Source organism: Phyllostomus discolor, chromosome 2, assembly GCF_004126475.2.
Source record: "Phyllostomus discolor isolate MPI-MPIP mPhyDis1 chromosome 2, mPhyDis1.pri.v3, whole genome shotgun sequence".
NCBI lineage: Eukaryota > Metazoa > Chordata > Mammalia > Chiroptera > Phyllostomidae > Phyllostomus > Phyllostomus discolor.
Genome location: NC_040904.2, coordinates 3,976,346 through 4,003,735, shown reverse-complemented (window position 1 = coordinate 4,003,735; position 27,390 = coordinate 3,976,346). Strand labels below are relative to the sequence as shown.

The window sequence follows — 27,390 nt, the reverse complement described above, 5'->3', positions numbered from 1 at the left end:
ACCCCGCAGCCCGAGGCCTCACGACCATTTCAGGCTGCTCCCCGTCCTCTGGAGAATCCCTAAAAACCACCCTGCACCCCGGGCGGTTAAGTCTTATTGGAAACACGGGTCAAAACTAATTCACACTAAAATATAAGTAACACATATCAACGTGTTACAGCTCTATAAAAAAATGGCAGAGTTTTAGACGAGCCAGATCCGGCGGGGAGGGAAGGGAAGAATGGCGGCAACTGCCTAGCAACCCAACGGGCGGAGACCGGGGAAACTTCGAGAACGGAGCACACTGTGGGAGCAGCAGCTCCTGTTTAAACAACAAAAACTACTAGCAATAGTGCGACACACGAAACCCTTGAATTACGTGAAAAACAATGGCTTTCAGACGGGTGACACTTGTACATACCTTAGCATTTTGTGCAACTTATCTGAAGTCATGCCATTCCCATTATCAGTGAACGTCAGGCATATGTGGTTGTTTATCACGGTTTTGTCAATCCATATCTGCTTAGCATTCACGTCAGGATCATATGCATTATCTGAAGATCAAAGGTTTGAGAAATTTTGAGCTTGCATTTTTGAAAAAGAGCAATTAGTCCAGAACAACTCCTTAACAAGCAACAGAGGAATGTATTTTAAGGACATCTAAAAAGCTAAAATGTTAAGACTTGAAAACACGGAACTCGAGAAGTGTACCCTGCTCTGCATTGCTCATTGACTATTCCAGAATTAACTCTTCCCAAGGCCCCCCATTCATTATGCACAGAGCAAAGGCTGGGATCGCTACACTGAGAAAGTGTAAAAACGAGAAGAATCACTGTATTGCAGACATAACCGAGATAAAAGGGTCTTCTGCCCAAAGAACCAGCCGGGGACACAGGCGGCTGCGGAACAAAGGAGAGAGCAGCAGCATTTCCTGTTAAGCTGCATCTGTGGATGAAGGTTTACCTCCCCCCTGAGCTCCTCACATTGTGGCCCTTTCCAGTTGTTAAAGAGAAAACCACAGGCCCAAAACAGGGTCCCTGTGCTAAAGCCCCACGATACCAAACCTGGATTTAATTCCTGGTTTAACTGCAGTTATCGCCTCTCCCAGCAGCGGGATCTTGATTAACCTTCCCCAGCCCGCATTCCCCGGTCAAGCACCGGGAAGGCCATCTGTCCCAGGGGACCTCCCCATCCCTACACGGAAGGACAGGTGAGCGCTCCACAGGGCGATGACTCCCCAAAGGTGGGCCCCCCGTGAAACCCTTCCACTGTGCACCACCCCTCGAGGGCCCTTCTAGGTGCTAGGTGGGATGCTGCCCCGTTCACGTTCACGAGCTGCTTCACTGCCAATCCACTCTCCACACTTACTTGGTTAAATTTTGTTTTTAGAAACAATCTAATCACAATCTCTGGTGGCCTTTGTACTTCACTGATCTCTGTTCACCTTCCACTTAACACCCTTCTTTAGCAGCCTTTTCTCTCTCGGCATGGGTAAGTATGAAGGGATACATCAAAAAAAAAAATTAAAATTTTCAATAGTACCCGCAGTACAATGAACTTGTGAACTCTAAGACCCATCCGAATAGCCCAGTTGTTACCATACAAACAAGGGCTCCTGCACTGCCCTTCCCTGAGGCAGCCTGCAGTGAAGTCAAACCACTTTCTAAAAGCCGACCACAGACAGCCTCTCACCAACACCTTGGCCTCCGACAGACAGACCGACAGACAGACCGACAGACAGACGCCCAGAGCACATGACTCTCAGGCACTCTAACAGAAAGCTGGAGAATGAGTGTATGGGAAAGAACCACCCCAGGCTGGGGGGTTCTCTGGGTCCCCATAAAAAAGAATGACAGTGAGGAGCTGCAAAGCTCTAGCACAACCACTCAGGGTTTTTAAAAAAAACACCTGGCCCTGGCGGGGTGCCTCGATGGGATGCAACACTGTCCTGTACACCAAAAGGTTGTAGGTTCAATCTCGGTCAGGGCACGGACAGGAAACAACTGACCGATCTTTCTCTCTCTTCCTCTCTCTAAAAAAAAAAATCAACAAACGTATAACACATCCTTGGGTGGGGATTCAAAACCAAACAAAACCAAAGAACACCTGGAGAACATGTTAGCTGGAGACTGGAAAATCAAACTATGCCAAAGAAAAGAAGGGTGCTCAAAATTGGCTTCTTTCTAAACTAGATCCTTCACTGGTCAAGAATCTAAAGTATATCTAAGTGCCCTCGCCAAGGAGCTCAGGTCGGTAGAGAGTCCCCTTGACACACCAAGGCTGCAGGTTCGACCCCGGCCAGGGTGCACAGGAAGCAACCGGTGAATGCGTAAGTCAGTGGAACAACCAACCGATGTTTCTCTCCCTCTTCCCCCTCACCTCCCTCTATCTAAAAAATAAAAAATAAATCAATAAATTTAAAAAATAATAAAGTACTTATAAGAATACCTAAGAATATAATTTCCCTTCATTATGTTTCTCAAACACAGGCTTAAACTAAAATTCATGGGCACGAATCTCTCCCCCAAAATCACGACCCGTAATGTAACCCTGAGCACCGCCGTGGCTTCTCCTCTCATGTTCATCACGACACTGCTCAACTGCAGGCCAGCGGTCTGCCATCCTGCCTAGCGGTGGGAGCAAGATTTATCGCCACAACTCTAAATAACATAACGTTAATTCTCCCACTTAACTAATACCAGAAAAAGAAATCCACTGTTTTATATACTTCCCCCCAAAAACGTAACTCTCATTTTTTGCAGGTCTATTTCTTTATTATAATCAGAAAAATATTTTCAACATAAATGCTTTATGAACTTAGCAAGTTAAAATAGTTTGAAAGTAGCAAAGGAAACACTGAACAGTGACTAAGGTCACATCCATTTGAATGGCTATTATGCTAAGAAACCTTCAACCTTTACCCATGTTATCATTCAAGATATGTTTGTTTTTTCAAAAAGCACATTTACAGAATATTTTTCAATGAAGTTTTTTTAAAACTTCAATGGCAAGCAATAGGTTACATATGAAATGTTAATTTTACATACCTATTAATTCAGCAACTGCACTGAATGGCCACGTGTGACTAGTAGAATTTGTATGTAAAAACTTCGGGCAAAGCTGAAACAAACCAATGATTCATGTAAATTCAGGTCTTACTTTTCAGGATAGAAACTGAGAAAAGAAAAATTCTGAGAGGCCCTAAATTAAAACACCACAGGAGAGTGGGAGAAAGTACCCAGGCAACAGCTGCGGGCCCGCTCACAACAGAGGGCCCACACTCCGGCCCGTGAGCGGGAGCTCTTGAACCCCCTCCGGTCAGGACTGCCAGCCTCCCCGGCATCCTGCTCCGATGCAAACCTTCAGGGCTGTTTCCCACAGCCCATTCAAAGAGGTAAACACCTCTTCCTTATTGGCTGTGCCCCGGGCCTGGGAACACGCCCCCACCCCACTTCCCGCCTTTTCCTACCCCACCACTCTCCTTACCTGTAGCCAATGCAAACTCTCCAACCCACTTAATGTTTTACCAAAACTTCACGCACCAGGTGCCCACCAACCCCAGGACTGTGGACATGTTTGTCTTTCCCAACCGGCCCTGCTGCTGCTGATCTCGACTTCACGCCCAGGTCCTGGTCCCTTTCTGGCTACCATTTGGCTCCATACACCCTTTCTCTCAGAAGAGCTTCCAGCCACGTAAACTTTGTTTGTTTAGCAACACCAATATAACCTTCTGTCCTTGCATTAGACAACACTGAGACCAAGTAAAAAATAACCTCACTGCTTGTTTCAGGATATACCTGGAAATACAATGCAGGAGATAAGATTCCTGGAAGATAAGGCTGTAATCAACAAAACAGTTTTACTCATCAACACTTTCTTCAGGACTTCTGGTCAAGATGGCAGCACAGGTGAACACAGCTCACCTCTTGCACAACCACATCAAAATTACAACTAAAATACAGAACCACCACCACTTAGAGCCGACATACCAAGCTAAATGGAGTATGACACCCATGGAATTAAAGGAACCACATCCATCCAGGCTGGTAGGAGGGGTGCAGATGCTCAACAGGCTGGCCCCGCATCCATTATGTGGATAAAAATTTAGGAGGGATACCTCAGAAGCGAGGGGTCCCAGACCCACACCAGGCACCCCAGCCCCGGGTTCCAGTGCCAGGAAGTACGTCCCCCTAACTTCTGGCTGCGAAAGCCAGCAAGGATTGAGTCGGTGGAAGAAACTTCTAACGTCCCAAACACTTCCTCTTCAAGAGCCCACACACAGACAGACTTATTCGGACTCACTCCCTCTGGACTCCAGCAGCCGGGCAGCAACAGGAAAGGCACAGTGGCACACAGGAGGAACCCAAGTGCCTGGCATTAAGGCAGGAGCTGGGGCACAGTTTTCTCCCAGGCAGAAAGGTGGGTGGACAGAGGCCATTGTCCCTTTTCTGACCACCCCACCCCCACCCCCCAGAGCCACAGAGCGGGCAGCCAGGTGACATTCTGAGACTCCATCAACCTGGCTAACACCATTTGCCCTGCCCTGGAGAACCCCTGAGGCTCTGTCCTACCCAACTCCTGGGCCCATCCAAGCTGTTAACAGCGACTTTTCCATATGAATGCCTCGTCTTGGCTCTGCTTCACAACTTCCTAAATACTCTCAAACAAGCAATAGGTGGCCCCAGCCCCCACCCCCATACCTCTTGCTAAGTAAGTAGCCCCAGGCCTGGCACTAAGAGCAGCCAGATAGATTCACAGCTTGGCTTCACCTGGGAGTCCCCAAACCAGCACAATTAGCAGCCATCTCAAATTGCTTCACAGCTCAGGCAGGGTGGCCCTGGGCACAACACAGGTGGGGGCTGACCTTGGCCCTTACCACCCAGGAAACCCCAGGGCCAACACACACAGTGGTCAGCTACAGACCACTGCCACCCTGCCCCCCGCACAGCAGATCCTTCACAGAGGGCGAGGTCTGTGGGAAGTGGTCACAGTCACTTGCAGCTCAGTCCTTGCCGCTGAGTGGCCTGGGTAAATCCCTCCCAGTGACCGGCCAACAGCGATCGAGGCTCAACCACAAGAGGAAGGTGTACACAGCCCACGTGAAGGCCGCAGCTCCGGTACCGAGCCTGGGTGATAGGGGAGGCTGTGCCACTTGACCCTACAGGACATCTACTAGAACAGGTCACACTACTAGGACAGGGAGTCAGAGCAGCCCTACCTAATACACAGAAACAAACACAGGGAGGTGGCCAAAAGGAAACAAAGAAACATGGCCCAAATGAAAGAACAGATCAAAACTCCAGGAAAAGAGCTCAACGAAATGGATAAGCAATCTATCAGATGCAGAGTTCGAAACACTGGTTATGAGGATGCTCAGGGAATTCAGTGAGGACCTCGGCAGCATAAAAAAGACCCCGTCAGAAGCACAGGATGCACCAATTGAAATAAAGACCAATTTATAGGGAAACAACTGTAGAGTGGATGAGGCTGAGCATCAAATCAATGATTTAGAACATAAGCAGGCAAAAAACAACCAATCAGAACAAGAAAAAAGTATCCAAAAAATAAATAATAATAATAATAAGGATAGTATAAGCAACCTCTGGCACAACTTCAAGAGGTCCAACATTCGCATCATAGGGCTGCCAGAAGGAGAAGAAAAAGCAAGAAATTGGAAATCTGTTTGAAAAAATAATGAAAGAAAACTGCCCTGATTTGGTGAAGGGAATAGACATGCAAGTCCAGGAAGCAGAGAGTCCCAAACAAGATGGATACAAAGAGGCCCACTCCAAGACACACCATAATTAAAATGCCAAAGGTTAATAAAGATTCAGAGAGAATCTTAAAAGCAGTGAAAGTAAAGCAGTTAGTTACCCACAGGGGAGTTCCCATGATACTGTCAGCTGATTTCTCAAAAAGTATTTTGCAGGCTAGAAGGGATTGGCAAGAAATATTCGAAGTCATGCAAAGCAGGGACCTACAGCCAAGATTGCTCTACCCAGCAAAGCTATCATTTAGATGGAAGGGCAGATAAAGAGCTTCCCAGACAAGAAAAAAAACTAAAGGGGTTCATCATCACTAAGCCATTACTATATAAAACGCCAAAGGGACTTATTTAAGTAAAAGATAAAAAATATGAATAAAAAGGTAAAATACATATCTATCAACAACGGAATCTAAAAAACAAACTAAGCAAGAACAAAGACAGAATCATGGATACAGAGAGTGTTTGGATGATTGCCAGATGGAGTGGGTATGTGGGGGAATGAGCAAAGAGATGAGGGGATTAAGAAGTACAGTATAGGGCCCTGGCTGGTGTGGCTCAGTGGATTGAGCGCTGCCCTGCGAACCAAAGGGTAAGTGGTTCAGTTCCCAGCTGGGGCAACATGCCTGGGTCGGGGGACAGGTCAGGTCCCCAGTAGGGTGTCATGAGAGGCAACCACACATGATGTTTCTCTCCTTCCCTTTTTCCCTCCCTTCCCCCCTCTCTAAATATAAATAAAATCTTTAAAAAACAAACAAAAAGAGGTACTGTATAGGAAATGGAGTAATCAAAGAATGTGTATGCATGACCCACGGTCATGAACAATGGTGGGAGGGACTGCCTGAGGGAATGCAGTGTGCTGGTAGGTGGGGGGGGGGGGCAAAAGGGGGAAAATCAGGACAACTGTAATAGCATAATCAATATAATTTTAAAAAAGGATAAAGGACTCGAATAGATCCTTTTCAAGACAGTACACAAATGACCACGAAGCACCAGAAACACTGCCCGGAGCACACTAATCAGTAACGAAATGCAGACTGAAACCACGACGAGGTAGCCGAGAGCTGCAAGTGAAAAACAAACCCACTTCGCCAACACAACCCAACCATAAAACGGGAAGTACCGGGGAGGACGTGCGGGCACCGGAGCTCCCGCGTCCTCTTTGGAGGAACATAGAACGGCACAGCCCCTGAGGCGGCTCTTAAAAAATAAATATAGAATTACCATATAATACAGCAATTCCATTTTTGGGAAAATACTGGGAAGTACCGAAAGCAGAGTCTCAAAGATGTATTTATACACCCGTGTTCGTAGCAGCGTTATTCACAATAGTCAGAAGCGGGAGCAACCCAACCACGGGTGGCTGAATGAACAGACAGACAAGTGTAGTGTATTTACACGACAGAGCATCACCCAGCCTCACACAAGAAACTCTGACACATGCTACAACATGGATGGACTCTGAGGACACCGCGCTAAGTGAACTAATCCATTCACAAAAAGACACGTGCTTATGATTCCATTTGTACAAGGCCCCTGGAGCAGTCAAACTCCCAGCAAGTACTGTGGAACGGTGACTGTCGGGGGCTGGGGGAAAGGGGAATGGAGTGCTACCTTTTTAATGGGCACAGAGTTCTACTTTTAGAGATGAAGAGGGCCGGGGGTGGTTGCACAAGAATGTGAATGTACTTAACGTTGATGAACTGCACACGTAAAAATGGTTCAGGTGGCAAGTTTTACGTTATATGTATCTGACCACAATAATAAACAGAAACCAAGTCAGCAGGCTGAACAATGTGAAACTTCTCTCTCTCCCTCCCTTGCTGAGCTTCCAGAAGGGCGGCGCCCCCCCCCCCCCCCCCCCCCCCCCCCCCCCCCCCCCCCCGGCGCCAGCAGCAGGAGGTGTGAGATGTGAAGGTCCCTCTAGAGAGTGCGAGGACCTCCAACAGTGCCCTTTGGGTCTGTGACAATTGTGCTTTCTGCATCACGTTCTTTCTTGTTGTTGTTCTCACTTTAAAAAAATCACTGTAAAACAATGTTTAGTTATTTTCCATATACTTATTTTGTGGTCTCACACCTCCATCCTTTAGTGCCACAGGTACTGATACAGATGCCCCCAACACAAGAGCTGGCTCCTTCCTGTGTGATCCATCGCTCGACGCTGAAGCCCACCAAGGGACTAGCTGGGCTCGGGCACGGACACCTCTCAGTGAGCTGGCAGCGTCTCGCTGGGAAGTGGAAGCAGAAGGCTAATCATCACCTCCGGTGCAGCTCAGCTGGCTGGAGCACCGTGCCGCGCACCAAAAGGCCACAGGTCCCATTCCCGGTCAGGGAACAGACAAGAACCAACCAATGAATGCAAGGATAAGTGGAATACCAAACCACTGTTCCTCTCTCTCAAATCAACAAATAACTGTTTAAAATATCAAAACAACATACAGGAAGAGAAACATTAAGTAGAAGTAATGCAGAGTAAAAGAAAATTTCAAAACTACTATGACCAATATGCTCAGTGATAAGAATAAATATTTTGTCCCCGGAGATTTTAAGAAGACATTCAGAAAACAGGACAGTGTTTATACTAATAAAATATATGTAAGAGAAAAGTAGGGAATCGAATGGAAGAAGTCTCCCAGAAAGGAAAGAAAAACCAATGAGAAGGGAAACAGCAGACAACAGAGAACAGAAAACTAGAGGGAAGATATCTGTTAAATAAGTGAGAAAACTTCCTTGAGTTTTCAAGCTACGTGCCCAAAGCAATGCACAAGTCTCCATTAAACAACGTGTCTTTAAAATTTCAAGACAAAACACTTCTAATCTAGAATTTCAAACCCAGCCAAATCATATGTAAAGAGCAAGCAGTGGTACCAAAAACAGACTTTCCAGAAATGACAGAAAAGTTTCTCTCGCCATGTTCTCTGTTCTTAGGAAGTTACTGTCTCTGGAAGGACGGAGGGGCTCCACCACCCCACTAACTAAATAGCAGGTATTTCCCCAGCGCTTACAGCACGCACGCACCCTTTAGATGTATTTGCTCATTTAATTTCTAAAACGACCCTCGGAGGTGGTTAAAATTCTTCTTCCCAAACTTCAGACTGGAAACTCAGGCGCCAAGAGGTTCACTGAAGTAACTTGCCCGGGCCGCACCCCCAGCTGTCACTCAGGCTCTGGACCCAGGCCAGCAGGCCCCAGCACCCCGCTCTCCGCCACCACGACACTGAGCTCACCGAGGGCGAGAACTTCGGAAGAGGAATGTGTGGCATGGAGACACAACCAAAAGGGGAAGGAAACTTCCAGAACAAATGATAAAAGGAAGTCCCTAAATCACAACTGAACCAACCAAACTGACAAAATACTGGGTGTGCTTCAACATTTCTGGAAAAGACTGGCCAGCTCTTTGAATGAAGAAGTGATCAGTACAGAGGGAAAACTAAGCAAACAAGCAAACAAAATACAAATCAATTATTAAGTTAAGGGAAAACAAAAAGCTGTAGAGACAAGAAAATGCAACCATACTTCTGGCTGATTTACTCGTGAATAAGAGGAAAAGTGATAAATCACATAGTAACTCAACCACAGAAAGAGACATGCAAGCACTGGAAGGCTGGGAGGAGGCGGAGGGTGTACGCATGTGTCAGCTAAACCCACAGCAGGGCTTCTGGAAAACAACAAAATGGTATGGGCATTTTACTTAGAAAAATGGAGGCAAAAAGCAAATATTTAAGTTTTTGTCACTCCACATTTCATCCTGGGATCTCTCAACCTACTAAATGATTTTTTTAAATCTGCATTCATGATATTCACCCTTTGTACCTTATGGCTTTTGACAAATGCACAAACTCATTCATTCCTAGACCCTCTACTAACGCAGGCATTTGAGAGTTATACATAAAGTGAATGAGCATGGCCATGTTCCAGTGAAACTCACAATGGAAACTGAGAGGTCTACTTCACAGTTTTCATGTTACAAAATGGTCTTTGATTTTGGGGGGTAACCCCTTAAGATTAAGAGTCGCTCTCAGCTCTTGGCCATACAGGAGCAGGTGGCAGGCTGGATCTGACCCATGAGCTGTGGTTTGCCAGTTCCTGTCCCAAAGCAAGGAGACCGCCGGAAGCTGCAGGTGGGAGATTTCTGTCAACGAGGTTGCAAACAGCACACGTCACCCACAAAAAATGACAACTGCTTCACGCGGACAGCCAGCTAACCACACGGGTCTCTTGGACTGTTCAGATCCCCATCTGTGTTTTCTTTCCTAGCTGAGCCTAGAACAGCCCCCCCGACAGCACCGGGGGAGGGGAGGGAGAAGCGTATCCAGGGGCGCACAGGGGAAAAGCCAGCTCCCTCCTTTTTTCCACCACGGGTTTCGGGGCCAGCGTTTGGCCCAATGTGGGAGCCAGTGGAGCGGGACAATTAACTGAGTCCCAGTTATTAAACCAGATGAGGCCAGACTAGACAGTACCTGGGGCTAACTGCAGAGCATTCGAATCTGCCCAGAGTTCACCCAGGGGTAGTGATGAACACCTAGCAAACGGTATTTAAAGTCAGTAGTAAGAAAGAATAAAGTTGCTCTCCATCTTCAAACTCCTAAATGCTACCTCACACACTAAACCAGTTATGTAACCAAGTGCCCTTTATTCAGAACGTGTAAACAACGCTTCCTAACCAATAAACTCCCCCCAGCCCCAGACGAAAGAGGAATGCAGAGAAACGGGCAAACCATAGGTCTTTTTCAGGAACACCGAAAGCCAATAAGCGTGAAATATGAAAAGCTTTCAATTTCACTACAAGTCCAACAGGAAATGCAAAGTAAACCCAGATACCATTCGGCACCCGTCTGGGATAGAGTCCGAACCACACCAGGTGAGAAGCTGGCTAAATGAATGAAACAAGGGGCAGGGCGACGCAACAGGGGTTGTCCCCGCGGGGAGGTTCAACGCTAGAGGCCGGGGCGGCCAGCCTCGGGCCAGGGTCAGCCTCCCTCAACACGGGAGGTCCATTTCCGAATAACCGCCACCACCAACTTTTTTCAATACTCCAATAGTAAGCCACGCCCATATCTGAGGACGTGAAATTTTAATTTGTATTGTGTGACCACTCCCTGCGATTTGACTCAGAGACCCGAGAAGTAGTGGAAGGATTTCCAGGAATCCGAAACTGGCGCGGGGCAGGGGCCGGCGGGGAAACCGAGAGTTCGCGGGCTCGGGAGACTCGGCCCCGGGGCTTCACCAGAGGGAAGCGGCAGGAATCTCCACGAGTCAGACTCGTCCGGGCTCGCGGCGCCCCGTGCCCCGCGCCGCGGCCAGGAGGTCAAGGCCGCCGGCGTTCCTGCCCGCAGCCTGCCGCTCCCGCCCCCGCCGGAGTGCCCGAGGGTCCGCAGGCCCGGAGGGTCAGGGGGCTGGCGCCGTCCCAGGCTGGCCAGTCCGCCCCCCGGGCCCTGCGGGCGGACCGCAGCGGCCAGACAGCGCAGGGGGAGCCGGAAGGAGGGGCCGCGCGGCCCCGGCCCTCCCCGAAGCCTCGGGCGCCAAACAGAAACCTAACGCGGGGGAAACGGGACGCAGCCCGGCCCGGCCCTGCTGGCCGCCCCGCGGACCGCACCGGGACGGCTGCCCCCTGCGCCGACCCCACCGCGGCCCCAGCCGCCCGCGACGAGTCGCCACCGCCCACTGCCGGCCCCCCCCCCCCCCCGCTCGCCCGCCCGCCCTCCTGGGACACGGCCGCTCCACCCCTCGCGAACGCTCACCGCGCTGAGGCGGATCCCGCTGGGTGGCTGCGTCGCCATCTTGAGCAAGCTACAAAGCCAGGACCGGCCTCTGTCGCAGCACGACCGGGAGGGGGCCCGCGGGGACTGTTGTGGTGACCGCGAGGCCCCGCCCACTTCCGGGGCGTGGCGCGCGGGTGCCCCGCCCACTCACTTCCGCCCGCAGGCACTTTTGGGTTTTGTGTGTGTGTGTCTGTGTGTGGGAAAGGCAAATTGCCCCGCGGGTAAAGGTAGATAAAGGCGGGCGCAGCGCTAGATCTTGGACTCTCGGTGCGGGGCCGGCGGGGCAGGGCGCCTGCGGAGGCGGGGCCGGCACGAAGGAGTCCCTGCATTAATGGGCCTGGAGGCTCGAGGGTCTCGAGTTTGAAGCCCGGCATCGCGATGTGCGCCGGTGGCCCCGAAAGATAGACCCAAGGCGCTTGACCTGGCCACACGCGAATTGCATTGAGAAACACCATCCGTTGCCCACCTGTGTCAACGTGACCTGAAACTTTATTAACGAAATGAGACATGGCACCTTTTGGATTCACCCTGAAAATGACCATCCTTCAACCTGACAGAGCCCTTTCTCGCATGCGCATTCATTCAGTCCTTTTGCTGGACACACTTATTTGGTGTCAACTTTGAGGCGGGAATTGAGCTGAATAGGATATAGAAATGAGTAAGTCAAGGGCTGTCACACACTGCAGGTAAAAAAAGGATCGAAAGGTTTTTAAGATACCCATTGTGTTTTTAAGACTGTAAAAGTGGCATTTTCTTTGTAAAAAATGCTAATAATGCAGAAATATAAAACAAAATTTAACCCCAATTCCTTCACCAGAACATGTGAACAATGTGGTGTATATTACTCCACACTTGAAACCAGAGAAGTCTGCATTCCTGCCGCCCGTCACCACCAGCACCAATGAGGAGAGGCAAGGATTGAATCTTTTTTTTTTTTTAAGATTTTATTTATTCTTAGGGAGGGAAGGGAGGGAGATAGAGAGAGAGAGAGAAACATCAATGTGCGGTTGCTGGGGGTTATGGCCTGCAACCCAGGAATGTACCCTTGCTGGGAATCGAACCTGGGACACTTTGGTTCCCAGCCCGCGCTCAATTCACTGAGCTACGCCAGCCAGGGCAAGGATTGAATCTTTATGGACGCTTTATTCAGATGCTGGTGATGTGACAAGGTGGCAACCGTGGTAACATCTCATCTCAAGCCCATCTTTTTTTCTCTTAGTTTTGTTTTTTTTTTAGACTGAGGGCAAGAGAGGGAGGAAGAGGGAGAGAAACATCAATGTGTGGTTGCCTCTCACATACCTCCCACTGGGACCTGGCTCGCAATCCAGGTATGGGCCCTGACTGGGAATCAAACCTTTGATTTGCAGGCTGGTGCTCAATTCACTGAGCCACACCAGCCAGGACTCAAGCCAACATTTTTATAGGGAGAAGGAAAGGGTAGGTTAGGGGGTGGGAAAAGATTAATTAGATAGGAGTTGCAATCCAGCAGTGATTTTGTTAGTATTCATTTATCTGCTGATCAACAATCCTTTATCTGCCTCACCAGACTCCCTCCCTGGAACACAATGGCTCTGATACCATCAGCATTGTTAGCAGACCCCCTGGGGCACAGAGGTTGAATTGCTGGTCTACCTCCTGGAGGTCCCCCATTCCCTTTCCGGGAATAACAGCTTTCCAACCAATAGTCACTTAGGCCTATCAATTACAACTGACCGTAAAATCTTTAACTCTTGGGTTTCCCATCAGGCTTATTTACTATACACTAAATATTATTTACCATGTGGGACCAGACCTTCCAGATGCTTCTCCCACTAGCATTTTCATTTGATGGGATTAATTCATCTTGAGGCTTGTAAGGACTCAAACATTTTTGAATTCATGAATAAAGAAATGAATGAGGGAAAGTTTAAAAAAAAAGTTGTGTTCTGTCATCACCCCGACCACCAATCATTGGATAAATGGCATAATGTGAATCCCCTAAGAGTGATAGTTAATCCCATGAGAAATGCTCTGGATCTGGTCATTTCTCTGGTTTCCTCCAGCTAAAGATTGTGAGGCATGATAGGGAGAAGCCAGGAAAATTCCCTGAAGTTCTGAACCAGGAAGGAGACTCTGAACAGGCCCTGACTCACCTGCCTCCCTCTCCCCTGCAGACCACTGGCTTAAGCGTTAAGCCCTCAGGTTCTGATCAGCATCAGATAATCTCAAGAACAAAGCCTGGGGTCTGTAGACCGCAGAGACAGAGTTTTAGCCAAACTGAAGATAACATCTAGGCCTCAGTTGTGTTTCAGCTTCCGGCCCAGAAACGCAGCAAAACCAAAGCCTCCGTGGCTGACTGCAGGACCAGCTGCGAAGACTGACTAATGGGGAAACTCAAGAGCTGGAAAACTTTAGTTTTAAGTAATGGTTAATAAGCTTAGTAATGAATGCTTGTGAAAAGTTCCTCTTTCAGGAACTAAAGGCATGACACCCTGACTCCAGGAGCCCACAAGAATTCCACCCAGGAGCACTGCAAGCCATCAAGACGGCATCTGAGCCATTGTGCTCCAGAGAGAGACGTCCACTGCCCAGAACACAGACAAGGAAATGCCAGTCAACAGATGCAAGAATGCTGCAGCTTTTATCTGATTAGCCTTTTCCCCGAATTCCAAACCCCTTAACTATTTTTTTTTCCTTTCCTTATAAAAGGGGTCGGTTTGAAATGGAATATAAGACGGTCTGTTAGGGTACATAACCCACTGTCTTCTCAGATCACTGTCCACCTAAATAAAGAACCCCAAAAGATTCAATCCCTGTCTCTGCTTATTGGTTCTGGCGGTGACGGGCAGCAGGAATGCTGACCTTTCCAGTCTCATAATGACCCCCAGCTCTTGTGCCAACCAATCAGTAGAGACCATCACCCTGAAAGGACACACCTGGAAAGCTAGTGAATATTCTATTGAGATCCTCTCCTGAGACCTCCCCTAAAATTCCCACCTTCAGAAAATATAAAAATCCTTAAGCCTAAGGAACCAGAGTGCATGCACTCTCTGTCCTGTCTCACCTCCTCCCCTTCTCTCCTAAAGCATGTATCTTTGCTTTCTTCCTCCACTGGTCCATCTTTTGCCTCAGTAACGTGTTTCCTGAGTCCATGCAAGCCAGCTGGCTCACTTCTCCTGCCTCTGACTTTCTTGCTAAAAGGCCAAGACAGCCGCGCCCCGGCCCAGTCCCGTGGGTGTGCGTTTGCCCCTCCTATCTTATGCCCTTCCCTCGTTTCACCATCCCCAGCGTGAATTAACGTACTCTCAAAGTCTCCTGGGCCAGTGTTATGAAACTAGTTTTGAAATCTTTCCTGCACAACGTCAAGAACTGAGAGCCCAGGACGCCACGAACAATTGTGTTGTTACTGGTGAGGCTGTTGTCTCTTCCTGACTGGCAAGGCAAGGCACTAAGGGTGCAGTGGTGACCAAGATATAGAAAAGTCCAGGACGTCAAGGTTGTGTTTATTCAATACGTTGTGAAATCAGTTTGGTGCGTCTCAGCCAGCACTTTGTAAGAAACAAAATAGAATTTTAATGTGGTAGCATCATGCCGTGTCTCTCCAGGGCTGAATCCAGCTTCTTCACCTGTCAGCTGTGTGATGTCCAACAGGTTCCTTTGCTTTTGAGGTTTGGTCAGCCTACGTGGGCCCCAGGTGGGCCCCAGATGCAAGCACAAGTGTCTGTGTCCGGGCTGGGTAGCTCAGTTGGTTAGGGCATTGTCTCAATAAACCAAGGTTGCAGGTTCAATCCCAGGATGGGTTCAACCAGTGATAGAATCAACCAGTGACAGGTTGTGGGTTTGATCCCCGGTTGGGGAATGTATGGGAGGCCACTGATGTTTCTTTCTCACATCAACATTTCTCTCTCTCTCTCTCTCTCTCTCTCTCCCCTCCACCTTTCAAAAATCAATAAACACATCCTCAGGCGAGGATTTAAAAAAAAAAGAGGAATCAACCAATGAATTCACAACTCAGTGGAATAACAAAGCAATGTCTCTCTGTCTCAAATCAGAAAGAAACAGATAAACAAACCCAAGTGTCTCCAAAACAGAGGCGGAGAGATCTCGTCACAGAGGACTATGTCACCACCGAGGGAGAAAGCAGCGTTGAAGACGCTGTGCTGCTGGCTTTGAAAACGGAGAAGCCGCGAGCCAAGGAATGTAGTCCTAGAAGCTGGAAAAGGCAAGAAAACTGTATTTCAGGGCCCTTAGGGCTTCCGAGGGGAGCGAAATGCTGCAGACGCCTTGGTTGCAGCCCAGTGAAACTCGAGCCAGGCATCTGGCCTCCAGTCCTGGGAGACAATACATTTCTGTAGTTTCGAGTCACTGTGTGTTGGTAATCTGTTAGAGCAGCGGCAGGAACAGACAATAGTTTATTCATGTAAAGACACATCCTTACCTATACAGACAAATTCGTGCCTCTCCCTCCCCTTTTTTTTTTTTTTTAACACAATTGAGCGTGCCGCAGAACTCCACATTCTCAAGGCTTACTCATAGGGATGACACTCGAGGGTGAGCACGCTTGGGCTGACCTCGGGCTGACCTTGGTGGCAGGCTGGAGTGCAAGGCGCTTTCCTCGGGAAGGAACTGCTTCCCCATGCCCTTCTGGCGCCTGGACCAGACACACTCATGTTTACTCGGGAATCTTTATTTTCAAAGAATGTCAAAGCTGAGTTTGATTTGATGTTGTTATGACTAAAAACTCTCCTAGCCCTGGCCGGTGTGGCTCGGTTGACTGGAGTGTCATTCCGTATATACACCAAAAAGCTGCGGGTTCAATCCCCGGTCAGGGCACATGCCTAGGTTGTAGGTCCAATCCCCAGTCCAGGTGCGTACGGGAGGCAACCAGTCGATGTTTCTCTCCCAAATCAATGTTTCTCTCTCTCCCTTCCTCTCCGAAAGCATGCCAGTTGCCCCTTGCTACGGAGTGGGTGCACTCCTTGGCCGGTCCACATCCAATGAACGATGCTCTCTGTTGTGACAGCGTTAGTTTCGCACGGTCCCTTGTTTCTGTGTCCCATGAAATCGCACACAGTAGCTGGTGGAAGGCATTGTCTTGCATCAGAGCATTTAATACCGATACAGAATTCTGCCGGGTCTCCCAGGTCCTTGTTCAAAATGCAACTATTTCCACACTTCTGGCCAGTTTTACCCCTAATGTAACTGAGCATAGCATACAAATACTAGAAGATGGGGACTGTGCTTTAAAACACACCTCACCCCACCTTGAGAGCGGGGAGCCACGGTGGCCCTCAGACAGGTGGTTTTGCAGGAGGTCCGGTGGCTGCGGGAATTTGAGAAACCGCCTCTCATGCATCACTCCACAGCTGCCTCCAGGTTTTCCCGTTCAACTTCCTCAGCGCTGGGGCTGGGGGCCTAGGGCTCCAGAGCGAGACCGATGGAGGTTTCAGTTCTGCCGGCTCCACGCTCTACGGGGCGGTAAGAAAGCAAGCCAGGCCTGGGACATGGTGAGCTCCACGGCTGGGCCCCAGACAGCGCCCCAGTGGCAGGCCTCTGTTCACGGCCACACACAGCCACATGGCCACTGCCACTGCCACTGCCGTTACAGCAGCAGTGTCTCCATCCTGCTCCGGCTGCCTTGGCCCCTGCCTGTCCCGAGACGCTCCGTGCAGTGGCCCCGCGGTTGCCGGGCAGGACACCTGGCACAAGCGCGCTCTGGGAGGAGCCAAGTCTGAGCATCATCTCCACAGTGGGCCGCAGAAGGGCCCTGGGGATAAGAACAAAAAAAAATACCAGACGTGCTCGTTTTGTTTCCCACCGTTTAAAAATACCCAGGTCCTCTTTTATGACACACAATGTATGTTGGTACTCAGGTAAATGAATGCAAGCCCAGGCGTAGGGATACGGGGGTGTTTCTCCAGGCGTCATCAGTACTGTCTGCAGAGACCACAGATGCGGCAGAGACGCTTAGTTGCTACAACCCAGAGAGGTCGTCACCGTTGATACTCCCATTTTACAGGTAAGAAAAACACGGCACAAAGCACGTGCCCAGGCGAATTGACGCCGGAGCCCGTATCCTCAACGGTTGTGGTTCGTGCTGACACAGGAAGAGAGCGCATGCGCACCGCGTTTGCAAGGCTTCCGGAGCGTTCTAGCAGAACCGGGGATTGGTTGTTGCATCCCCGTCCTTTCAGATTTCTCTCGGATAAGTAAGTATTAAATCGCATATCGTATTATCAGAGACCATGGAGTTGTTTTAGATACTAGAGGGGAAAAAAAGTGACAAACGAAATTTGTTAATCTAAGCACAGGTATAAGAACTGCCTTTCGTGGCATAACAACTACTGATGAAATAAATAAGCTACTAGTGTCGTAAATTTTGATAGGCGAGCTTTTTTTTAAAAAAGATTTTATTTATTTTTTTAGAGAGGGAAGGGAGGGAGATAGAAAGAGAAACATCAATGTGCGGTTGCTGGGGGTCATGGCCCGCAACCCAGGCATGTACCCTGAGTGGGACTCAAACCTGCGACACTTTGGTTTGCAGCCCACGCTCAATCCACTGAGCCACGCCAGCCAGGGCGATAGGCGAACATTTATACCCGCCTGGATGTTAACTATTCACGAGCAAATGCTTGTCTCCTCACGACCTGACGGACAGGTAACGCACAGTGAGCGACACAGAATTTATAATTCTGCACGTCAACATTTAAAATCTTAGTGGCCGAGCTTGCAAATGTTTTCAAAGGTATCCTCCAACACCCAACCACGTTTTCTGTGTGATTTTTAACACCGATAGGCATGAATACCCATGTACCACACTATCCGCGGTGCCTTTCCATCCTTTCCTTTGGCCCTAAAAAAAATTGGGGGCCCCAGGGGCTCTGAGCTCCCCAGACTCTCCACCAGGGCGAACCACACACGCCCGCGCTGCGCACAGACCAATCAGCTGCAGGATGCTGGTCAAGTCCCACCCTGTCCCCGCCCCCCAAAGGACGCGGTGGAGCGCTCAGTGGGGCAGCAGGCGGCCTCTGGCCGGGGAAAGCGGTTTCGCGCTCCGGTGGCTGAAAAGGGGACGTGGGAGAAGCATGTCTGCAGGACCAGCCCTGGCAGAAGGGGGGCACCCCACCCGGAGTCTAAATGGGGAAGTTGGGGCCAGACAAGAAGGGTTTCGAAACGGTGGGTTGCGCGGCGGCCGGGCTAGGGAAGTCCCCGCCGAGGAAGGGATCGCTTCTGTGAGCTGTGAAGTGTGCACAGTGACTAAGAGGTCCCGGGAGGGAGCTCGGAGAGGGGACGAGTCCCGGGAAGGAGTTTCCGTGACCCCCGGCTCCATGAGTGGGCTGGCTGATCACGTTAGCCGGAGAGGCCTGGCGCGGAGCGTGGCGGAGCGTGCCTGCCGGGACAGCGGCCGGGTGTCTGAACACCGGGCCCTTCTTGCTCCGCTGAGCAGCGCAAACAGGTGCCTTTAACGGGCCAGGGTTACAGACACTCGGGTCACTCCTTGCAGCGTCCCCTGCTGCTGCATAGTTCATTGTCACGGGCAGCTACTGTCTTCAGAAAATATGTTTGAGTCCTAAGATGTAGTATTAAAGTCAACACTTCAAAGGACCTATGTGTGAAAGGTTAAACATAATATTCCACAAGTTAAAAAATTTAGAGAAGCGTGCTGAGACAGACCCCGTATCGGCCTTAACAGAGGAAACGGCTCTTCCTTCTCTTCGTACTTTACTTCAGTTTACAAAGTCCGTGCTATGGTGAGGCGATATATTATCTTTATTTTCTTTACATAAATTGCGGGAGAAACATATCATCCGATCCGAATGTATTACAAGGCATTTAGGGAGGTCTGCGTTGTTGCCCGGCAGGAAGCGGTCTGAAAGCTGCTTTCGAAACGGAAACAGGCCTGTTCTGAGATGGCGCGCCCCCCCCCCCCCCCCCCACGGGGGCAGAACCCATCCCGGCTTCCGCCGAGGTGTCCGTGAAGGACTCGCAGGTTGTCTCCGACGGTTAACAGTCCATATGCTCCAAGAAATCACGCTTGACACACTCCTCCAGCTGCTTCAGGACGCGGGGACCGTCTGCGGCAGGGAACTCGGAGGCGGCAGGTGCCCGGGCACCCGCGGGCAGCGCGTGCTGCTGGGCTTTAAAGGCGCAGCTGAGCGTCTGGAAGAAGGGCGTCAGCTGCCCGGCGCTGGACACGGCCGGCTGGCGCAGGAGCGGGAGCTCCCTCTGCGCGGGGGTCTCGTCGGAGTCCTGAAAGGGCAGAGCAGGGCAAGACGGTAACGCCCCGCAGAAATGGCACGGCTTGGCGAGGGGTCTCAGAGCTACAGGACGGGCGTGTGGGCAGCCGACCCTGAGAGACGGGTCCTTCATGAAGACTCATCATCAGCACTAAGGACAGCAGTGCAAACACAGGCGCTGGGTCTCCCAGGGACGTCGCCCAGAGCCCACCCCCCCACCCCCCAGGCCCTGCACTTCCCCCCTGCAGGCCCTCCTTCCTCCACGGAACCAGCGGCTCCGACGTGACTGCGTCCTCCAGGAAGCCTCACCTGGGGCTTCGCAGCTGGGATGAGGACGTGACACAGAAAACACAGAGATGGAGTGTGTGTAACCATCTCCAAGCTTTGACACTCAGATAAGAGAAATCCTGCACACTGTTCCACGTGACTAAAGTCAGGTGGCACGCTGACACCGTTCACTGAGCCCTTCTCCTGTGGCCTTGCACTTGAAAGAGGGAAGCACTTACCCCGTATTTCAACTTCAGAAGCTCTAGAATCCTAACCGTGTGGGGTCTGCACTCTTGGTGACCCTCCTCCAGGTCCGACGGGGCGGCAGGGCCCTCCGTGTCCACTTCCGGGACGAATGCCCACCTGTAACTGCACGAGGAGACCCAGGGTCAGCTACGCTGGCTCGGGGACCACTTAAAAAACTTCAAAAATAGTTTTATTGAGATGTAATTCACACACCACACAATTCACCCATTTAAAGTGTACAATTCCATGGCTTTTACTATATCACAGAATTGTACTCCGTCACCATAATTAATTTTAGAATACTTTTATCATCTGCAAAAGAATTCCTGCTCGTATCCACCCCCCCCCCCCCCGCCCGTACCCTACGCCGCCCTCATCGAGGCAACACCCAGCGCAGTCTCTGCCTCCGCGTGTGCTCTCACTCCGGGCACGTCCTCTACGTGGGCTCTTACACCCCAGGGTTCTGACTTTGTGTCTGACTTCTTTCACTCAGCGTTGCCACGCTCATCCCTGTTGTAGCGTGTCAGTGCTTCACACCTACGTGCTGCTGAACACTGCGCTGCACGGACAGGTCACGTACATGCTACTTATCCATTCATGGATCACTTGACGTATGGGTTGTCTCTGCTTTTAGCCTATTATGACCAAGCTGCTTTGCATAGTCTGGACGTCAGAACCCACTTTAAAAAAGGCGTTCTTGCCCTGGCTGGCATAGCTCAGTGGATTGAGTGCAGGCTGAGAACCAAAGTGTCGCAGGTTCGATTCCCAGTCAGGATACATGCCTGGGTTGCAGGCCACGGCCCCCAGCAACCGCACATTGATGTTTCTCTCTCTCTCTCTTTCTCCTTCCCTTCCCTCTCTAAAAAATAAATAAATAAATCTTTAAAAAAAAAAAGGCTTTCTTTTGAAGAACAGGTTTAGGTCCAGAGCCAAGCTGAACAGAAAGGAGAAAGTTCCCATGTGCCCGGTCCCCAAATGCACAGCCTCCCCGTGACCTGTGTCCCCCACCAGCGTGGTACGCTGGTTACAACCGATGAACCTGCAGTGACAGGTCCACATTGCCCAGGGCCCGCGGGCCCGCTGGGGCTCACGCCTGCTTGCTGTTAAGCACCCGTGGGCGGGGACCCATGTAGAGCGACGTGGACCATCGTCACAGCACCGCGCTGAGCAGCTCCGCCACCTTAAAAACCCCGTGCTCGGCTCCCAGTCCCCAACCCTCGGGAACATCTGATCTCTCACTGTCTTCACAGTTTCACGGGGCCTTTGAAGAAGGTCACGACGGGGTTGGAATCCTACAGTATGTGACCTTTTCAGGTTGGCCTCTCTCACTCAGGCACGTGCATTTCAGGAGAGCAGGTTTTTTTAACTGCAGCTGTTTCTACATGATTAGTGTCCTCACTGGGACAAGGCAGAGAGAAGGGGCTTCTGGGGCCGGGCATGGAACTAACACACGAGCAGCTGTGTTGTTAAAACCCCACGGGAAATGAAAGCCGACAGGGGCAAAGTGACCTGGAGATGGTATGTTCTACTTATTCAATGAGAAACAAAGACAAAAAAGTCTGCACAAAGGCGGTGAGGACCACCAGGGCATGGCTCCTGTTTTAGAAGCATCCAGTAGCAAAAAGCACCTACGCCCCCAGCCCCCTGCCTTACTGGGAGCCTAATTCGCAAAACCACAGAGGTCAGTAATCTGAACTGTGGCGCGCTGAGTGGGCCCGTGGGCCACTAGTAACCAGGCTGTGGTTTCTCATGTACTGTACAGGAAAAAACAGTGCAAGCGCTTAGGAGAAAAAAAAAAAAAAGTCACCCACTTCAAAGAGGACACACAGTCGTATCTGACTTACATCTGAAACAATGGCATCTTGTCAGGTGGAAAAGAAAGCGCCGTGTCCAAGAATTTGCAAGCTGATAAATATAAGGTGAGTTCACTCTGGGGTATCTCCCCAACGGAGCCGGGGACTACGACTTTCGTTCTGTTGACTTTGTTGCTGTTTCTGTAGATTCGCAAAGAAAGCCTCGTTACAAACCCATTCACGTCTGCGGCAGTCTGTTTGCCTGGGCCACTGTAAGGGGGTCAAATGCTACATCTCTCTGATTCCGTTTTGTTCACTTTGTTAGCTCTGCTCCCACGGCCTCAGGGCAGGTGGCTTCTTGCCTATAGACAGGCTAATCATGAGAGGAATTCTGCTTCGTGGCTTGAGTTTCACAAAGATAAAGTAGCCACTTACCAGATACTGCCTCTGGCAGGAGTTAGGGGAAGTGTATAGTGTTTATCAGAGACTTGCAGGAGCCTCCTCTCAGACGCACTGAACCCAGGGTCAACAGAAGCACCATCTTCCTCAGATCCTAGACGGCACCCAGGTGTCTGTGGTCATCGATCACCTGTTGCCCCCACCCCCTCCCCACTGCCCCTTCTCTTGGGCATAAAAGAAGCCTGGACTCTGTACTTTCTCAAGATGGATCTGAGGCACCACTGAGTCTCCTGTCTTCTAGGTTGGGAATAAATGATCAATAAACCTTCTCGATCAAAACACCTTTCCTTACTCCAAACTGATGTTTTCAGTTTTGGCCTTTACGAAGCACACCCCCTGGGGACTGGTAACATGATGCCCATGAACAGGTTCTTACTTTTAAGAAATTATCAAAAGAGAGGACCCCCCCATCACAAGGACCCCCAGAAGGTGGCATTCGGCATTACGCGGGGCAGCCCTACACGGTGAAGGGCTGCCCGCCGCCCTGCACCTGGGCTGCCCGCCGCCCTGCACCTGTGCATGCGGACAGACCCCCGCCTGCTCACCTCAGCAACTCATCATCCGCTCGCAGGTCCTCCTCCAGCTGTAGGAATGTCTGAATCTTAAAAACAAAAGGCGAATTCAGGTTACTTTTTGAAAGAGATGACCCCTAGCTTGATGTTTAAAATTGTATGTCCATAAAAAGGGCAAATAAAGCCAAAGAAACAGTCAACAAAATGGCATCACTCGTGCTAAAGCCCAGGACGCCAGACGGAGATTGGGCACCAGAAGTGACCGCAGTTTCGACAGTCTCCAAACCACCATCTGAGTGGGCAGGTCTGGGACTCTCTGGGCAACACCAGGGAGCTGGGTAATCCGTTGCCAGGGCCCTCTACGGTTCCCAAGAGAAGGGGTAATCTGCTTGATAACACCCTCCCATTCTCTGTCTGGAATCCTCTCTCTTCTCTGGCTACTAGCTTCCTTATCCCATCCTCATTTTCAGTAAAAACCTCCCATTTCACACAATCCCTCCAGAGCTCTGTGCTGCCAACGCCATTGTCTTCTGCACTGATAAGGACTCCTAGAGATACAATTGTTCACCTCTTCCCAGTGCCGGGAAGAAGACACCCTTACAGGGAAGATTTCCCCTGCAAACGTAGGTGTCTTTTACGTTCTACTAGGTTTTCAGAGTTTCTCCCGTGTCTACTGTTTCTTAAAACCACCTAGGCTGCCCTGGCTGGTGTGGCTCAGCGGATTGAGCACCAGCCTGCGAACCAAAAGGTCAGAGGTTTCCTTCCCAGTCAGGAGGGCACATGCCTGGGGTGTAGGCCAGGTCCCTGGTCGGGGCTGTGCGAGAGGCAACAGAACGATGTTTCTCTCCTTCTCTTTCTCCCTTTCTTTTTTGTTTGTGTTCAAGGGTGAAACGTTTGTACTTACTAATTCAGAGACCATTATTGGCCACAAGGAAGTCAAATGCTGGGGAGATATTCTTAGCAGCAGAACTCTGAAAAACAGAAACATCTGAGCAGCAACTAGGGATGTCTGTCCGACTCTGAGATTGTCTGTCAGGCGTTCTACGGAAAGAAGATTTTTAAAATGTCACACAAATATGCAGTTTTGGGTTTCTCCGCAGACAAAAAGGAAAATGAAATTGTCATGGCTCTGACGCTTCGCTGCCACCCAGTGTGCACAGCGGGTGCCGGGAGCATGTTTTTGCACCCCAGTCTACCCCGACCCCCTCTCTTTGTTCACAGCCTTTGCGGCAGGAAGGGGTGCACACGGCCCTCGTTCCCCGCCACGGCCGAAGAGACGGGCGCGCACTCTGGCTGGGGCCAGGAATCAACGTGTGGTCAGTGCCCACGTAAACTGTCTTCTATGAACATGAAACGGGGGGCACAGAGACCAAAGACAGTCCTTGGTGAGTGAAGGGACCATCAGACCACAGACAGCAGCTGGCAGAGGCCACCCTCGTTTGGTGGTGGTGACGAGTAGGAGGTGGAGTGAGTGAACAAAATAGATTTATTCCATAAAGTTTCTATGGGATAACTGTGACAAAAACTTCTAACTCCTGCAGGGGAAAAAATGTTATGGGTTAAAACCCTGTGGTCCCTAACAATCTTTGCCACTTGTCTACTGCAATAATTGTTTGTACAGTGGGATTTTCCCCCCTGTAACGTAAGGTTTCTGAGGAACCTAACTCGCTACAGCAAATGACCATGCCGGTTAAGACCCTCCTCCGTGGAGCTGGCTTGATGGGGTGCTGCTTCTTGCTTCCACAAGTGCCCCGGCAAGCGCGGGGTGCGTTCACCACGCAGACACCTGGCAAGCGCACTGGTGCTTCTAAGCCCCACAGGTTCCATTCTCCAACGGACACTTAAACCAGCACACCCTTGAACAAGGTGCCCGAGCCAACTAGTGGGTGACTGAAAGGCAAAGGACAGGTGGCAGGACTGGCTAGGAACCTGGAGGTGAGATCCATAGGTTTTTGTTTTTAAAATGTATTTAATTGTTAAATCTCATTCTAGCCTGGCCATCTGAGAAGACTGTAGTCTGAAATGCCAAAAGCCCCAATTGGAAGGCGAAGAGATAGCCAAGCGACACCAATGCGGAGATGACATGAAGGGCGGAATTATTAGAAGAGGATTTTTTGCCCTGGCTGGCGTAGCTCAGTGGATTGAGCGTGGACTGTGAACCAAAGTATCGCGGGTTCGATTCCCAGCCAGGGCACATGCCTGGGTTGCAGGCCACGGCCCCCGGCAACTGCACATTGATGTTTCTCTCTCTCTCTCCCCCTCCCTCCCCTCCCTAAAAATAAATAAATAAATAGATAGATAAATAATAAATAAATAAATAAATAAAAGAGGATTTTTAAAGCTGCCGCCAGATCTCTCCGGTCCTCGACCAGGGGGCCTTCGTGGGGGCGCTGTCTGTCCTCCTTCTCATTTTAGACAAACACCACTTTGTCCTTTTCCTTGTTTGTAAAGGAGGAATTGCTTTGGGCTTTTTTACAGCTCCTTTTGTGACGGATGTGAAATTTATGTCACTCTGAGTCCAGCTGTGGGAGATGCTCAGACCCCCACCCAAGCACATCGACCTCCTTCAGAGAGAAACTCCTCCTCCACCACAGGCCCCACCAACTGCTCTGTACGTCAGCAAGACGCTGATTTTGTTGTGTGCACACGCATGCACATGTTGCACACATTACACGTATAAACAGAGTGTCTAATGCAAACAACAGTACACCGCCCACACTTCTCTCCCCCTCTTCGAGGCGTGGTTTTGCAGAACTGCTGGACATTTAGACCCTGCGAGGGCCAACTCCTCCACCTGCTTCCCCGCTCTGCTCAGAGAGCCGGCTCTGGGCTGTACCAGGACCGCACACCAGCGGCCCGTGCACACAGCTGCGAGGGAACTCCCCCAGAGGACGGGTGTCGGGAGGCGACCCACAGCCGACCCTTGACACAGTCGGGATGGAGCAGACGCATCTGCACAGCAGAGGCGACTGTGGCCGGGTCTCCTGCCTGTCCCCTCCTGCGTGCCTGTCCCCGCTAGCAACAGGGGGTGGAGTTTTGGACACCTGTGCGTTATAACAAAAAATCTGTACGATGCCTCTGATTCTGCGTGAAATGATTTACTGATCACAGAGTAGATATCCCTAACAACCCTAATGCTGCCTGCTTCCCCCTCGCCTGGAAAGTTAAGGGCAAAATTAAACTATGGGCAGACCAGCTGCCAGAACGCTGGAGGAGGCTGTTGCTAGGAATGCCTCCCAAGGAGTCACCACTTAAAAGCTCAAGATTTATTAGAGCCACTACCCCTCCCATACCCTAGACAGGGGTGTTTATTAATGGAACCAGGTGGGTAAAGAAGGAAGGAGTTTTAATTAAATATAATAATCTGAGTACATGGGAGCAAATACAAAAACTGCCCCCCCCCCAAGATGTGTAAGTCAATAGACCTAGGCAAAAGACCATTTATCTAACTTAGACAATCTAACTTCAAAGAACAGTAGCTGACTTTTAAATCACCCCTTATACCCTTTTAATTTGGACCAATCTATAGACCCTTAATAGACATCTAGTTACTCATTGGCACCTGAAAGTTTGTGCCCGAGTAGCTTCGTTGGCTATCTGATTGATAATGCTCTTGGTCAAAATAACCTTTGTTTAACGTGACTGATCTATAAACCTCCTGTACTTTTCGAAGTTATTTCCATGGTAACCGTTTCTGTTTTGATAATCACACTATGCACCTGCTCCATTGAGTGTGGTATAACCTCCCCTATAAAAGTAAAGACTGATTCTTCTCAGGGAGTCAGTCAGGCCCAGAGAGCCTGGCTGTGCTCCAGCACCCCACCTGGTGTCTCGCCCCATGTTCTTTGCCGCACCGCCTCTCCTTCGGGGACCCTGGGCCCCGCTGAGGCTGGACCCCGGCCGACGGGCTCCCGTCCCTTCTCCCTCCACACTGTGCAGGAGGGTAGCCAGGTTCAGCTTATTAGACTCTGCTTTTAGCCAGAGCCTTCGGAGAGCTGCTGTCACCTGGACTGCTGTCCCCAGCCACCCCCTGCCCGGATCAGCCTCCTACAGCCACTCAGGAAAGGCAGGGCAGTATCGGAATGTTCGCTTTCACAGGCCGTGATGAGGTGACAATCTCCTTCTGCACTTTACGTGCTGAAATCACATGAGTTGCAGCCTACAGCTACTTTACTACTGCAGATATACACTGGCACGTCAGTAACGGGGGTAGCTCTCGCTGTTGGAAGCGGAATAGGAGCGTGCGAACGGTTCATGCAACAGGTGGGCGGGCTGACCATCAGCGCAGCTACGGAGCCGCCGGGAGGACTCTGGGGAGAGCACGCGCCCTGCACGCTGACCGAGTTACAATTGTTTACACCCAGACTCTGCCTGGAAACAGCCCGAACACCC

The 27,390-nt window shown here is 50.4% G+C and overlaps 2 protein-coding genes across 5 annotated transcripts in view; both read right to left on the bottom strand.

Annotated features, from left to right (window-relative positions):
• Positions 1–11,636, bottom strand: part of MORC3 (MORC family CW-type zinc finger 3) — a 39,032-nt gene extending 27,396 nt beyond the window's left edge. The window contains exons 1-3 of one of the 2 annotated variants that reach the window (XM_028505172.2): positions 11,485–11,636; positions 3,027–3,099; positions 401–533 (exon numbers count right to left, since the gene is read on the bottom strand). In XM_028505172.2, the coding sequence (XP_028360973.1) occupies positions 401–533; positions 3,027–3,099; positions 11,485–11,523 (245 nt within the window). In that variant the 5' untranslated portion in view covers positions 11,524–11,636. The remainder of the gene's footprint in view (positions 1–400; positions 534–3,026; positions 3,100–11,484) is intronic. The other variant, XM_036017422.1, reaches the window with a different exon arrangement.
• A 7,792-nt stretch (positions 11,637–19,428) lies between these two features.
• The window catches only part of DOP1B (DOP1 leucine zipper like protein B), a 79,277-nt gene continuing 71,315 nt past the window's right edge, over positions 19,429–27,390 (bottom strand). For 2 of the 3 annotated variants that reach the window (XM_036017420.1, XM_036017421.1), the window contains exons 33-37: positions 23,903–24,039; positions 23,032–23,087; positions 22,079–22,228; positions 20,228–20,357; positions 19,429–19,734 (exon numbers count right to left, since the gene is read on the bottom strand). In XM_036017420.1, the coding sequence (XP_035873313.1) occupies positions 19,489–19,734; positions 20,228–20,357; positions 22,079–22,228; positions 23,032–23,087; positions 23,903–24,039 (719 nt within the window). In that variant the 3' untranslated portion in view covers positions 19,429–19,488. Of the gene's footprint in view, positions 19,735–20,227; positions 20,358–22,078; positions 22,229–23,031; positions 23,088–23,902; positions 24,040–27,390 lie in introns of those variants that run through there. The other variant, XR_004901217.1, reaches the window with a different exon arrangement.